Source organism: Bombus fervidus, chromosome 13 (genome assembly GCF_041682495.2).
Source record: "Bombus fervidus isolate BK054 chromosome 13, iyBomFerv1, whole genome shotgun sequence".
Taxonomy (NCBI): domain Eukaryota; kingdom Metazoa; phylum Arthropoda; class Insecta; order Hymenoptera; family Apidae; genus Bombus; species Bombus fervidus.
The window spans coordinates 4,834,849-4,851,022 of NC_091529.1; the positions used below are offsets into that span (position 1 = coordinate 4,834,849).

The window sequence follows — 16,174 nt, forward strand, 5'->3', positions numbered from 1 at the left end:
AATATCCTCTACAGGAAAAATCCTTTTATCATTTGGGGTTTTAATCTCTACGAGGGAAAATATTTCTCATTTTCCACGTTTGGGAGAAACGGGAGTCGCCGGTTGCGCGAGTTTGTTAATCAATGTACAACCGTAGAGCCAAGTTAGAGAAACGTATTTCCTCGTTGAAGAAAAATGACGAATAGTTGGTCGGTAATCACCGAACCGTGGCGGTGGATAAGCGAGACGAGGTAGGAGAAAGAGGAGGAAGTTTTTCACGAGCCAAGAATCACGAGTTCTTGAAAACGGCCAAGGAGCTTTTCAGCACGGGTGCATAATGTGCCTGAGATTCGGCGAGCCGTGAAATGCTAAGAAGTAATTATCCTGTTACCACCAGCTGTTACATCCTCCTCCTTCAAGACGAAGAAATTCGTTTCCGCCGCGACCCGTGCTTTTCCTTACCCCGTGCCTTTCTGCACTTCCTTCATTCTCAAGCCAAATATTTCTTCAAAAACAATTATCGTGTGTATCAAGAGTCCGTAAATTACTTTCACGATTTTTAAATGCGAGGCTAATTCGCCGAAACCAATTTTCAATCTCGAAGATTATTTTAGACGCTCGAGCTTTTCTTATATTGAAATGGATTTCTTTGAAAGTTTTTAATTATTTCGTGTCTACGAGCGAGTTTCAGATTTTTATACGAAATTTTGAACGCATCCTATTCCATTTTAATTAAGAAGAAACACGTAGTTGAGACGAAGTTAACAAAATTAAAATTGCTTCTTAACTTCTCAATATGGAGAAGAACATTTACGAAAGTTTTCATGAACATTTAAGGTTGGTGCAAAGTATATGCTACTCGACAGTCTTTTCGCTTTATTAAACGTCATTTGTGTTCGACTTACAACTTCCTTTAAAGATTGATTTCGTAACCTAAGTTCAATCAATAAGTAATCTACGCGGGTGTAACTAATTTCCAATGCATTACTAGCATGATGTAGACGATGGACGCCGCACAAAAGGTTATTATGCGAAACGCTCGCTTGTTAACGCTCCGATGGAGCTTTTATGTGCTGTCAAATCGATCGCAAAGTGCTAAAGGTTCCGGTGTTTCGTATTTCGGACCACGGTTATTCACCGTGTAATCGTCGAATTCTGAAAACGTAAGATCGAATTTGGCAGAACGGTCGCAGAATTGTCTCTGGATATAGCTTGGAAATTTAAAGCGTCGAAAGTCGAGGCACGCCATTCGCTTCGACATCAAAGACTGATGGAGTACGGAAAGCTGAGGTAGTCTCTAGACGTGCAACGAAATTCTGGCTGTAATTCGGCGTACCGTGGACGCGAGGAAAATACGCATTAACTTGATTAGAACGTTCGGTTTTCGATTCCATCCTCGTAATCTTCTGCTGCTTTGTCACTGTAAATGTCAGTACCTGAGTCAAACTGAACGCTGGTTCTACGTGAAGATTTCCATCTAAGATCAGATAAAACGACACGTTTTTTCAAAATGTTTTGCGATCGATAAAAGAAGAAACGAATATCAGGCATCAAACTGGAGTTAATATGCAAATTAATGTCTTATTAAAAATAACCTGTGTCACTTCATTCACATTCACATTCATATTCATTTAATCATTACAACATAGTGGCTAAATTGTGAAGATTTTGATATTAAAAAGTTATTTGCATGACAAATCATTTTTAATAAGTATATTAAAGAAGTAAAAAAATACAATCCCTTGTTAGGTATTTTAAGAAGAGCCGTTCTTATATACTTATACGAATACTTAAATTCTTCTACATTACGAGTATCCAAAATAAAACACGAAATAAAGCGAAGTCTGTCTACACGCGTTCCTATACTACTTGCGCCCTCTCCCTTCTCCTGTTGCTAATTTCTGCTGCTTTATTTCACGTGTATAAGCGAAATACGTTGAATGGACTGCATACGTTGAATGGACTGCATACGTTAAAGAATTAAAGAAGAAGAACTTAGACAGTGAACGTTTCACCTACCAGATCTTTAACAAAGAGCTGTATATTCAATATTTTACATATATCTCCATTTTACGTGTATCCTTTGCATTTTTGCACCTTTGAATGCATGAATCCTACAAATGCATAAAAATCTATCAATGAAACACTGATTGGTTTCCAAGCTCTTAGTATATGGCCATTCTAAAAAGTTTCTCACTCTCAATCACAAATTATCCTAAAGAATCTCTGTCTCATTTCGCATTCTGATATCGGTCCTGATTAAATTTTCATCTCTAGATAGAAGGGTCCGGAGAAGGGGGATAGCTCTTTTACCGCTGGGCCGAGGAGTAACCGGCAGAGTGGATTGCTGTGGTGGAAGAAGCGACTTGACCCCTCTACGTTGGCGAGCGCACGGGCAAACTCCGCGAGAGCATGGCGAACAAGATGATGAGAGGTGGCGGTCGGCGGAGCGTAAAATATGAAGAAGTAATCATCCTGGTAGCAGCTGGCAGGACTTACTTCGAGACGAAGGTTAGGAACGACGCTTCCAGGAGACCCCCGTGTGGCTGAGCGCGGGCTGGAACATCGGAAGGGAGGGGTTGTCACGGTGGTTGCGGTGGGCGACGGAGAGGGTGAAACGGGGTGGATGTCGTCTACGGGTCGTGGAAGTAGAGGACAGTAAATTCAGTGAAGCATAGATTGCAGTCGAGGATTCCAGCCCGGGGTCGAGCTTAATTTCGCGGCCACCTGGAAATCCTTTGGTACCGTGCCAACTCATTGCCGGATTCATTCATAACGAAAGAGACATACAGCCCTCAAAGGTATCGTGCGCCCTGCCTCCTCTCCACCCACCGCTGTCCTGTCTTTGTCTCTCTGATAATTATAAATAGACAATTTCGACTAGGCTGGACGATTAAATCGCAGACATTGCCGCAATTTCCGCACATCTTCACTCCTTTGTCTTAACAATGTCGGAGCACAAGTTCGACTATGACACTCTCATCATAAAGTATTCTACGTGGAAACGATATTTAATAATTGACCCAATTGCTATTAGCATTTAATTTGAAGTTCATAATCCATATTTTAAATACTGAATCTTTTTGAAGCGTATAACGTGTCATAAAACCTTTTGGCGGGAGGATAAATTACAATGCTATTTCACACGCAGACAAATATTCTTAGATATATTTTAAAGAAATAACTGGTTCGAAGTTGAAATCGAACAGCTTTGGAAGAAACTCTAGTTGTGAGACAAATTCTTCGAAAAAAATGCTTCAAATTACTTGTATAATTATCCGTTTTACTATATTTTAGAATGAGAATTTAGCGATCCTATTTCCACTTCGAACAACTCTGAATTTCAAGAGATTTGGATTGTAATGGTACGCTTATACGAAGAGGGAATCATGTAGCACCAAAGGTGAGTAAGTCACCGCCTTCGGAGTTCGTGGACGTTAAATCCCCGACACGACGGTGACTACACGCCTCTAGACAATTCTCCACGCCAGGATTCTGTCAGAAAACCTAATCCAGCAGGTCGACAACATAATTAAGACGCGTCGTTTCTAACGAGATGTCTCGGTAAAGCGATGCCACCTACTCATCCCTTCGTTACGGGTATAGATAGGGACCAGCTAGAAAGCGGAAGGTACTCCCATCGTGTTCCAATTACCACCATAGTGTTTGCTTTCCTTAAACAGAGAGGCGATCCTGTCAGCCACGGGATAACCGCTCCTGCATTTATCCATCGACCGTGTGAGAATTGGACGTTGGCCAGGTTTATGACAAGGAAATTATTATTTTTAAAAACAGATTTTAGCTTTTCGGCCATTCGTGTACTAACGTTGAGGTGGTGTATGATTTAGACAGTTAGTAACAGATTTAGATAGCATTTGTAGCTTTTACTTTTCCACACCTCAGTAGCAAGTATTCTGTCATAAATCTCATACGTTTTAAGCGTAATACTTTATCACTCTTCCAGAGAAACGTCGCGTTAAGGACACAAAGGAAAAGAGGATAATACAGACTGCTTTTATCACAGATAGTTGGTAACAGTACATTAGAGTTTTAACACGGAACAGGGTTTAAATACAATATTCACACAGAGTTTCAACATCCAACAGCATATACACGATATCGTGTAGACAATATCGTATATACTAGAATATGCTATAGAGAACAGTCCTCCAACAACGTGCAATATTTGGAAACGGGAGACAACCTTAGCAGACTGCATGACAAACGCGGTGAGAACAGAAAGTTCCAAGCCACGAATCTAAGTCATAGAGTTTGGGTGGCAGTCGATGAAAACTATTCGTAGATGGAAATTGCTTTCGACGAATGGTTCGGTAGAGATGTGCACAACGGCGTTGAATTCGGTCGACACCGATGGTGGCGAAGGTGGTGATCGTAGGGGTGGTTTCCTCGTCTTTCGATGTCTTTAAAGAAAATTGCAATTCCTCGTAAGTGACGTTTCCTCTCTCTACGCGGACGTTTCTTTTTCCTTTCTTCTCGGCTGCCTCGTGACTCTTAGATGATTAAAAATATCCCCGCCCTTTCTGTCGAACACCGCGAGAAGCATCCAAGAAGATTGCAAAGTAGCCATTTAGCGCTCTAGCGCCGATGAACGAAGAAAACGTCATTGTGCGATCGTCGTTCGTCTAAAGATTCCTGGTTTCATCCGTATTTCCGGAGAAGTCGTTTCGATGTTAATTTACGAGAGGATTATGAAGAGCGGATGACGGACAACTGCCTTTTATTAGACAGTGGACCGATGACCGAGCTAATCGAGGATTAGCGTGCAAACAACTCGCTTAAATTGAAACCTTGTTTCCCTCTTTTTAGGCTTGTTACTCGCGAATTTTAAAAGATAGGAATCCTAATAAATTCAGAAACTCCTTTCGACGAGCTGTCACGAAGCTTCACCGATTTAGTGGATCGTCCGTGTTTGGGTTCAGTTCACGCTTCTTTTTCGGGTCTAGTATCTTTTATATTCACATACATTCGTTTCGACGTCGATCTTTCCAAGATAGGTTAAACGTAGATTAATGAATGACAAAATTAATGGCGTTTTATCACATAGCGACGAAACGTTACGATGTGCTAAATGTATCGTGTAATTCAAGTTTGTTTACACGCAGCCAGTGCAAAATTAATATACATTTCTCATAGCGATGATGGTTTTAATATTTGGAAAACATTTCGTGTTTTAGCGAATCGGACATAATTAAACGCATTAAATAGAAATGAATCATGGCTGGTGTTGTAATTCCGTGATTGATTGTATACACGTGCAATGAGCTTAATTAATAACGAATAGTTAATAAATAACGGGATCGAGTAAACGCGGTCCTATTCTCTTAATGTGTTTTCACCGATATCGAAAACCAGGCGTCTATGAAAGCGTTAAAATTAATATGAAATTAACATCAAATCCTTCCTCGCGTTCTTCTAAATATAGTAGTTAAATATCTTCTAAATATAATAGTTTGGTGAAAATACCTTGATTCTTGAATATTTTTGACGTTTTAAAGCTCCCGTGAGCGCGAAAGACGCACTTCTGACAGAGGTCTTCCTTGATTTCGACTCGGGCAGAGAGAAATATTTTCGTCTCCGTTTCCAACTCTCACTTAAATATACGTTAATATCGTTAAAATGATGACATAATGTCTCAAGAGCTAAATCTCCAATGTTTCACTCCCGGCTTGGCTATTTCAAATAGTACATAGGGTAAAATCCAAGAGAAATTACCAGCCGCTTTCAAGTTTTAATTAAAAAAATGTATCGCCCCGTCAATTTTTTGTCGTGGCAATGCACTTTTAATCACGGTGCTCGTGCCCCTCGCCGAGGTGATACATTCATTACGTCCAGACTATGAATATTTATATCCTTTACACGGATTTTCGTTATCTTCTATGAAGTTGCCGCATAACCGAGGTATCGTCGCGTTATTATGCAATTTCCATTTTACAACAAATCGTCGATTGACTACGATGTCATTGTTTTACATCGAGTTGAATTAAAAACAGAAATGGTTACGTGCAACTATAACCGTTCACGAAAGTAAAATTTTGTTAAACAACGAACGACGGAAAAATTCGCTTTACAAAGCAAGCGCGGAAGAATTTCTCGTTTTCCGCGTTTTTCTCTCTTTTGCCGTTCGGCAAAAAATTTACGCGCCGATGAAATTTAGATCTGCGTCTTTCAATTTTCACGCTTTTAGCGTGGAAAACGCGGCGTTATGTGCACGGCACCGGTGACCCGGAAAGAATACGAGTTTTTAAATTTTATATTTGTCGAAAAGTGTATAAAGGGAACGGAGACGGACTTCTGTTGTATTTCGGTATGGATATAGTCCTAAGGGCAACCTGTGATAACGTTTGTCCGTGTAAGGTAGCCATAAACATGGGCGTAAACGTGTACTCGGGACTAGGGACCATGGTGCAGCTTTTTACATGTATAGGGAGAAAGAAGCACACAGAAACACAGTGTGACGTATATAGACGGTCCTGTTGCAGAAAGGGAGGAGTTTTGAGACGCCAACGAGGAAGGGACTTCACAAAGTTTCGGATTTTCAACTCGATTTACTCCTTTACCGAGTGTACTTGCTTTTATGCCAGGCCGTGTTAAAGCTCGATGCTTCGTTTGCTTAGGTTTACACTGTTACATTGAATTTTGAGTGCTCATATTAGCCGCCCGTACTCGCTATTTGACTTCCGCACACGTGTTTACACGCGACTGCGACATTCTAAATCGAATCAACCACTGCACCCCTTTATTTAATTTTCTACTTTCTGTACGTATGGTGACTTATTAATTGGACATCACAGTGTTCCAGATATCAATATTCTATACATTTGAATATAATAGTGTTATTGAATTAGTTGTTCATAGATGTATTAAAACGCTTATTAGCTTAGTGGTTAATAGTTAATAGAACCGTCAATTTTATTTATTATATGTATACAGTATTTTGCGCGATAAATGACAGATTAAATAACGTATTTAAAAAACGACCAATTCGTATCTTTATGTTTTTAATTCCATATTTGTTCGACTGCTATAGAAGAATTTTAACCATTTTTTTTTTTTTTTTTTATATGTATATTCTGTATTCTCAGTTGTTCATTTTTTGGACTCCTTTGACACGGGCATTTTGATTGAATTTTTTTAAATTTCTACTGACGAGTTTTGTTACACCGTTATATTATTTTAAATACTATTCGACACATGTAAGCTATATTATTTATCACAGTTGTATAACGACATTTTATTCGGAAATACGTGCATCTTCATTTTTAGGATATTTATATATGAAATAATTTTTTTCTTTTTTCCTAGTAGAAAATAATTGTTGGTTTTCTCAGTTTGGAAAAACTCTCGACGGAGAGAGGATCGAATTAAATACGTGAAATTCGCAAAAAACAAAAATACACACTCTCTCTCCGAAATCGAACCTGGGCCAATTTATTCGAAGACAAGTACCCTGTACAGGACACGACCGTAGTTCCTTGTCATTGGTTTTATTATCCTGATATTATTCCGAATATAGTACTGCAAGAACATTAATTCACGCTAATTTGGACTCGCCTATGTAGCACATTATCGTAAACTGCATTAAATGGTTATCCAATACTCAACATTTCACAAATCACTCTTCTAAATATCATACTTTACAGAAACTGACAAAATTATAAAAGTACGTTATTTTATATATAAAATCTAGTTGCTAATCGTAAGTAATAAAAAATTCACTAATATTTTGTAGAAATTGAATCCATTCGTTGTTTTTATCTTCTATTAGGTTCAGTAATAAGTTCATTCAATTTTCTTAAATAAGTAGATACACGAAACTCAAACTCAAATCCAATAATAATTTCAATATCGTTAATTGACGACGACGCTGTCTCATTAAATTTTTGTATCGTCTATAGATAACAATCATATTTAAAGGATTCCACTTTTATCCCCATTCAAGTATGTTAAGCTTGTTAGTAGCACTCGGTATCTAAAAATTTCTTAAAAATTACCCAGGCTTGTCAACGAGCCACTCTGGCCAGGAGCAACGTCACCTCGTAAAAACCGTGGAAATGATACGAGGGCGCATAAAGTACCGCAGTGGTCGAGCGAGCCGGCATATTGGAAACCATCCAATAACCCACTTGGCTTGCTGTATCGTTGCCACGAGAGAGGTAACAAACGCAAAAAAGAGGGACAAGCAGAGGTGTAGAGGGGCAGGAAAAGGAGTATGAAATAGAAGCAAACAGAGAGATACGCAAAATAAAAAAAGAAGAGTGACAGAGCGAGAGGAGGAGAGGGAGAATAGAATAAACAAAGAGCAAGGCGAGAAAGAAAAAGAGAATCCCACGGCGTAAAACGAGAAATTGCAAGGGATGTGGAAGAACGATAGGCCGCGAGAGAAAAAAATGATAGAAAGGGATAAGTCGACGCGATGAAATTCAATGGCCACGAATTTTCTCGAGAATTTATTGCAGAATTTATCACGCTTTCGGTGAGTTCAAAGTTCCAACGAAACGTGGAACACGGACGAATCGGCCGTGCTTTTCGTCAGCGATTTCGATATTCAAATGGTCGCGCGTGTAATTATGTTACACGTTATTGAAATTTCGTTACGCGTCGTCCGTGCGTCCGTAAAGGAGGAACAAGAGAGAGAGGGGCTTTAAAATTGATGTAATCGAATAACACGCGCGAGAAACGTCCACGTGACTCGAATCCCGATGCTGTGTGCCATCTGCTCGTGACAACTGACGCTGCATTGTATTAAAAAATATTGCAGGTTGCTCTTGTGGACGCTCGTGCTACGTTAATCGAAAATGAAAAAACATGCCGGCGAAAATATGTGACGAACGAGAATATTTTGGTCAAATATCTTTGGGCGCTTTAATTTCGATTATTCATCCAGTAACTGTTTGCAGTATTTTTCAACGGAATTTTTAACCTCTCCAGAGACGAGAATAGTTCCCAACTATCTATCGATCTATTTGACCGGCACTCACGATGAATCCTCGCGAACAGGCCAGTATATATACAGCTTAATATCGTCGCGATATTTCGTTGGGGAAAACCGGTCGAAAATTCCGGTCAGACTATGGCGAATCGATTCGCGTCTGCATTTTAATTTCACTGGCAGGATCTTGGTTAAGAAAGAAAAGGAATCGTCTAGTGGCTCTTTCACCACCGACCAACCGGAATTCGCCTCTTTTTTCCTCCGTCCGCCGACTAGAAGATTTAGAAATAAGCGCGAGGTGCTTTCATTAGAGTCAGCGCGTGAATTTCTCGTTGGATGCGTCCGGTTCGAAGCTCGATCCCCTGTTGGTTATCGTACACTGTATCTTCTCCCATAATACATTTTTTCTTAGTTTTCCTTCTCTTTTTCTCTCTTCTTTCTTTTTCTTTTTCTTTTAGTACGCTTAAATATATGAAAAATGCGAGAAAAAGTTCCGAGGAAAATGAACCGCAAACGTTTGAAAGTAGTCCGAGTTGAAATATCCACGGTAATCAGCGAATGGATAATTGAATTACGGCAACGAGTTGCCACGGTAACAAAAATTGTTCACCTTTAAACTAAATGAAAGTTGAGAGATTGTTTTTTATTCCTTACTGTGAGGAATATTTCGTCGAGTGATAATGTATGTAATTTCGAGCAAACGCGAGGACCGCACGATTATTATTTTCTTTTACTTTGACATCGAGAACCGCGCAGTTCTGATAATTTCCGCATAATGAACCGGGCTCTTCAAAAATGCTGAAAATCAAATGCCAGACCCTCCCGTTTTATTTCACAGCGATTTCGCTTAATGTTCACATTTAAGCGCGTTTCGTTTTAATGGATTACCTCTGTGTTATTAACGATCGTGCCTGTTCGCTCGCGATGCCCCTTTTCCACTAAAAAAATTCTAACAAACTCGTTGCCCACTTACCCTCAAGGGTTCCACTGTAGGCGTGCAATGGATCGAACGCAATTTGTCGACCATTCGATCCCTCGAAGACCACGTTTTCATCGAATAAGCTCGTATCCCTCGTAAGCCTCATCTTAAAGACCCTGGAACAGAGAGAAGATCAGATTACACATAATTGAGGGATAAAAGTTAATTTTCTTTCATCTGGTACCAATTTCTACTAATTTATACTCATACATGTTGCAACTAAGTTTGTCTATTATTACATGAGCAAGTGGATTATCTAGTTATTTCAATCTAAAATTTCATCATAACCTAATAAAACTTTCTTATATGATATAAAATAGATTACACGTAGAACTCGCATAAATTATATGTTCGTTGTATAATAATTTCTACATAAATGCATGAACAATCGATTATTAGATATTAGCGCGCGATATATTCCGCGCAACTTACCGCTTCGTTAAAAGATTTATATACAGCGTACACAATGTCTCTACATCTTTGACGAGTAAAAAATTATGTTTTCACGTAATAATCGAATAAACTCTACGCTGTACGTAGTTCAAAATGGATACCACGATCGGCGATAAATGCTTCGATCCAAAATAAACGACATAAAAATAATTTAAACGAATAGATATTCGATCATATTTCTCGTTCGGTAACAAACGTTCATCGACATATGATGTTTTCACGAAATCGCGATACACCGATATTGTAAATGTAATTCAACTCGATTTATTAGATTCGCAACGATGAATTACAAACGTAGCTCGCCTCTGTGAGGTGCAATATTGGTTTTGCAAGGAGAGGACAAAGTAAAATATATAACGTAGCAATAATAGATATAATAATAGTCTTCGTTTGCTAGCTACGAACTGACTTTGCGCACAGCACTCGATCGGTCGGCTTTACATCAGCTAGTCGATTCTCAGTCGATTCCCAATTATTCTGATTAATCCCATTTCTCCCATTTTTACTTATTCGAAAATAAATCAGGAAAAAGTAATGTAACAACGATTTCGCAAAAATCAGATTTTTCTCGTACTTCGTTAAAAAATTTCCATTCAATTTATATCAGGTCGTTCCGTAAGTAATTTCGTTCCCTACTTTGCATTTTGAATTTTAATAACTTTTTGAAGAGTGAAATTCAAAGATTATCAGACAATTGAAAGACTGCCTTATACAACAATTTTTACCAACTAATAGTATTAGTAAATTAACAAGTTACAAGTAATTTTTTATCAAATAGGGCATTAAAGGAACATGTAATTTGTTTGATTAACAAACTTGTTACCATTGTGGAAAGGTATTTATTAGTATTACTAACTTGTAAAATTTCACTAATAATATTAATTCAATAGCGCAAGGAGGCTAAGATAATACATTATCCTTCGATGAAAGAAGTAATACTACATTATATTAATAATACATTATCCTTCATTCGTTTAAAATTACACATATTTACAGACATTTGTACCTTAAGTATAAGTTAGATATATAAATTACTTATGGAATGATCGCGTACCTCCGAGTTTCGTACCAAAGCTTCTAGGTATTTAGACTGAGAAACACTGCGACAAGGGAAACTAAACTTCACGGGACAGGTGTGTCACATAATAATCGCGCGATGTAACGCAACGAGGGCCACATATTACGTTGCAACCAGTCCCTTACGTGTTCGAGCTAGTCGTGCGCGAGGTTTACACGCGACCATGCTCTCGTACAATCGATAATCCGATCGGGAGGGGTCGATGTTTTCACCTAATTATTGTCTAAGCCCGTGATAGTCTATCGATCGAGGACCGCTCTCCTTTCATAGTTAACGTTCCGCTGATTTCAATCATTCATCATGGAGAAAGCTGGCTCGCGTTTGTGCACGCGGATGTCACCGTGATAATGTACCTAATGAGACATTGAAAGCAACGCGTGCAGGATTAATTCGCGCTGATGAAGTGGTTATCGACTGTCGAACGCTTTTCCCCTGTGTGCACGGCTTTATCTCCTACGCGGGGCGGAAAGATTGATGAAACCTGGTAATTTCGTGATCGCACGTAGTCGTCGATGCTTTTCATCGAACACGACAGGCTTTGTTTCTCACGTTAAAAAAAGTTAAGGTAAAATAGCGTTATTTCAATCTCATATTTGAGCCAGGCCAAGTAATTCAGATTGTAATTCTATGAATATTTATTAAGCGACCTACATTTGAAAACCGACTGTTTGACTCGTTGGTAGAGGCGTGATAAAAAACAAGATACATCCTTAATATCCTTTCGTTATTACATTAAGAATTACCGATGTCTGGTATACAACAAGTTTGATTATGTCGTGCAAAGTTCGAGATTGAATTTTTAAATATCGAAGCTTACATGATTGGAATAACTCTCTCCTATAACAATTTTACTGTAACTATACGTACTATATTATTATATATATATATACTACACATATATTATATACGATGGAAATGAGAAAAATGTCATTTTTGAGATAACGAACGGGGGTGTCTTAACCGAAGACGTAATTTCTGGATGGAGGACCAAGCCCTCGTGGTTTTCGTTCGAGTTCAGAGGAGCTGCTCTATTCTGAAAAGTTTCTCTGTTTGACCTGGATCGCGTGTAAGAAGATAAACTTCGATCTGACTTCTCGGGAAAACAATGTAAACTCGTAAAGTCGGACGGTAACGGAGGAAGAAAGCGGATAACGAAGAGCGGAAGTATTATATGTAAATGCGCAACGATTCGTGAGAGAGTTCATTTTTAACCAATTTATGCAGCAAGTTAATAGCTGATTGTTTTGTATGCGAAATAACGTAAATTGAAGCGCGCTCGACCGTCATACTTTTAGCAACTAATATCACGATGTCAGAGAGTAGCTAATGCAACCAAATTGGTAATGTTATCGTGTACTACAGGGAGCATTAATTAAATTACAGCGACACGTTAATTACCATATCGCTGTACCAATAATCATTTCACACGATGTAACGCGTGATTTAGATACGGTCTGCCTCGCTGGTAAGCGTGGATATGCGCGTAAAAAATTTCGACATCGTCCTTAATGCTCTTCGCGGTAAATTGTTATGCAGCCGACGAAGACGATAATGTTCGTTACTCTATATGTAAACCCCGTTAAAAGCGCGTAATAGCAGGAAAAAAGAATCATACATATTTATACGAGCGGACATCGAAGATTTAACATTCCTGCAAATGTGTAATACATATAAATGCCCATTATGCGAAAGTAATTACGGAATTGGTAGGTTGAAAATTTACATTCAGAGGGAGCGACGAATTCGAATGGATGGGATTTAATGAATTTCCATAATGGACCGAGGCCGAGACGCAAGAAGAGGCTTTAACTGGATGGAAAACCTGCTTGAAACATGCGCAGCCCCGCTGTTTCTTCAAGAAATACCGCTCGCCTTTGGAACCTCGTTTCTTCCTTGGAAAAATAGTTTTTTCAAGCCAATATCGTTTAAGCGCAACGAGCAACACTGATTTACACGATTGAGAAGCTAATTCGAGACTCGTCCTATTAAAGAAACGATGAAATAGTCGGAACGAATGTAACTGTTCAAACAACGTTCTCGATTGGTTGAATTTTCACGTATACGAACTGACCATCGTGCCAGAGCAACTCATTAGCCAACAATTTTAGTTAAAATGAGTTAACTAGTTCGTTGTGCTCGCACGAGTGACTTGGCTATGAAACAAATCTCGTTAAAATAATTTGTGCCAGTCATTAACCAAATACCAGCCATCACTTAGCTTACAATTAGACAACAAATTCTAGCAGTTGAACGAGCACAAAAACTGGAATATTTAGTAGCGAATGGAAAACGAACCAACCAATCAACGGACTAAATCTTTTTTTTAATAAAACTATCCTACGGTCGTTGAGACGCGATCTCTTCAACGCGTCGCCGTTTCGAAACGCAATTCCCTAGCAATTGTTTCGCGACGAAAGAAAAGACAGCATAATATCCTCTTTTCTGTGTAATAACGAGAACCGCAAAAAAGAAACAGGGAATAAGGAAGCGGATTACAACGTTCTATAACGTGCGTAAACGATTCACTGTCGCGCTATGTGCCGCGCGCTAACTCTCATAGAAGTTACTCAACAGTAATCATATTGCATAAACGTTAATGCAACGCGAAAACTGTTGTTTGGAGAGCAGAGTATTGGAAGCTGTAAACAATTTTACCGCGCCATGTATTTCATAATCGAGACTCAATTTCTTTCGCTGAGTCGGTTTTAAATACATAGAATGAGAATAAAATGGATATTAGAATCAAACATTAATTTCGTTTATTCTTTTGAGACACGTGTGAGGTTTGATTCGAAGCACGAAAAGTACAGAACTGAAATTAGCAGTTTCGAAGAAATGTAGATTAATTTTATCTCAAAAAAAAAAAAAAATAAATTGATAATAAAAGTAGGAACTAAGTTAAATATTAATTCTGTAGGTTTTCTTCCCTCTTTTCTTTTTTTCCCATTCCTTCCTTTATTTCCCTTCCCTTCGTCCTTATTCTCTTTCTTCCTACCTTACTTCATTCGTTTCTTCTTTCCTTTTCTTCGCGCCTCTTTCTTTCCTCCCCCCTTCTTTTTCTTTCACATATGTATATGCAGAACTGGGAAGATGACTACCGCAACGACCCAAAGATAAGAGAGGTACCGCTTATCACTCACAGTCGCGCGTTTTTATATTGTTTTATTTACATATATGATAATATGCGTGCTTATCTTTATTATTGCGTTAGGCCTATCAGAAATAATCAATTAGATCTGTATTCCTTACGCTAGTCATTTTTCCAGCTCTGCACAATACATTTTCGCCACTTTTTTCAGCTTTTTAAAAACATTGATTGCCATAACAATGTGCTATTACAATGTGTTGGTACCTTTGAATTTAACGAATTTTCTCTCCTACTATGCAAGTACAATAAAATACTTCCTTTTAACCATCAAGCAATATAAAAATTAGGAAACCGACAAAAAGAGATCGATCGTGCTTTGTGCCTGTGATTTTCATGTGAAGATGAATGGAATATTGTTCACAAACGTATTTCAACAATGCACAATTTCAAAATTGTGAAATTGGTAAAGTTCTATGCAAGCAATGCGCGAGTATCGTTCTTTCTCTGTTATGTTGAGAAATAACAAGAAAGCAGATTTTCATCAACAGATACGACGTGTTCTACAGAGTAGTACATCCGCAAAGCAGCAATCAACAGTTTCGTCTGATTCCTCCTCGCGTAATTGCCAAGTTTGCCGTTGCATTATGTAAGTCGGTACGTGAGATTACTGTGTGAATCTTAAGGGAGCCATGCATGGAGAAGTTTGCCTGTCGGAAAACATAAGACTCTGTCGCCCCCAGTAGCTCGCGACAAATAGCTGAACGAACACCGGCAGCCGACATATCGAACGCATAAATCCATGACTCTTTACATTTCACTGCTACGTTCATAGTAACTTTTGAAATTGATATATACGGAGACGCGGAGAAAAGTTTGATACGAAAGCGCAACGATATGCATTATGTAAAATAAAAATTGCACGAGGCTTCTCCAACTTTCCACCGATAATCGATAGTGTCTTTCCTATTTCTATCAATCTCTCCGGACGCGATTATCATGATAAATATAATTCCATAACAAATCCATTTATCAAAGATGTACAATTTTCTCAAATACTAGGTCTCTATGGTAAGCTGTTAGGATTACATGAATGTGTAACATTTCTATTCTTAAGAATTTAGAAATTTCGTTATTTAAACCAAGTATGTCTCGATTTTCAGGTCTTTATGATCCCTTCTCTTCGACATTTAAATTAAATGAATTATATTTTTGTATATTTCTGTATATTATTAATTTACAATTCCAGATGTATAAAAAACAAACGAGTAATCGCCAGCAGAAGAGAGTCCCTAAATTGCTAAAGACTGAAGAGCAACTACTAAAAGTGGATGCTGTCTGGATGAACCGGAAGCTGAACCGCTCAATAGTACGTGCAGTGGGCACACAATAGCGACGTCGATGCACATTATTCACATGTGTCGAACACAATACACGGAGGCGGTTCGCGAAGATGCTGGCGCCCATTGGTCGAGTATGCAAACGACGTTCACGTTAGACGGGGAAGGAAACAACTATTCCCAAAGTTTGGATATGGGGTGCGTATCTGCGCGACATTACTCGCCAGATAGCAATATCGTGTGCAGATTTGCATCGGACGTGCTGTGACATTCTACCTCCGAACGAATTGCACACGTGTGCGCGCGCGTT

General features: G+C 38.7%; 1 protein-coding gene across 3 annotated transcripts in view; it reads right to left on the bottom strand.

Annotated features, from left to right (window-relative positions):
- Positions 1-16,174, bottom strand: part of LOC139993585 (disintegrin and metalloproteinase domain-containing protein 10) — a 160,922-nt gene that overhangs the window by 98,055 nt on the left and 46,693 nt on the right. For all 3 annotated transcript variants that reach the window (XM_072015458.1, XM_072015457.1, XM_072015456.1), the window contains exon 4: positions 9,903-10,024. In XM_072015458.1, the coding sequence (XP_071871559.1) occupies positions 9,903-10,024 (122 nt within the window). The remainder of the gene's footprint in view (positions 1-9,902; positions 10,025-16,174) is intronic.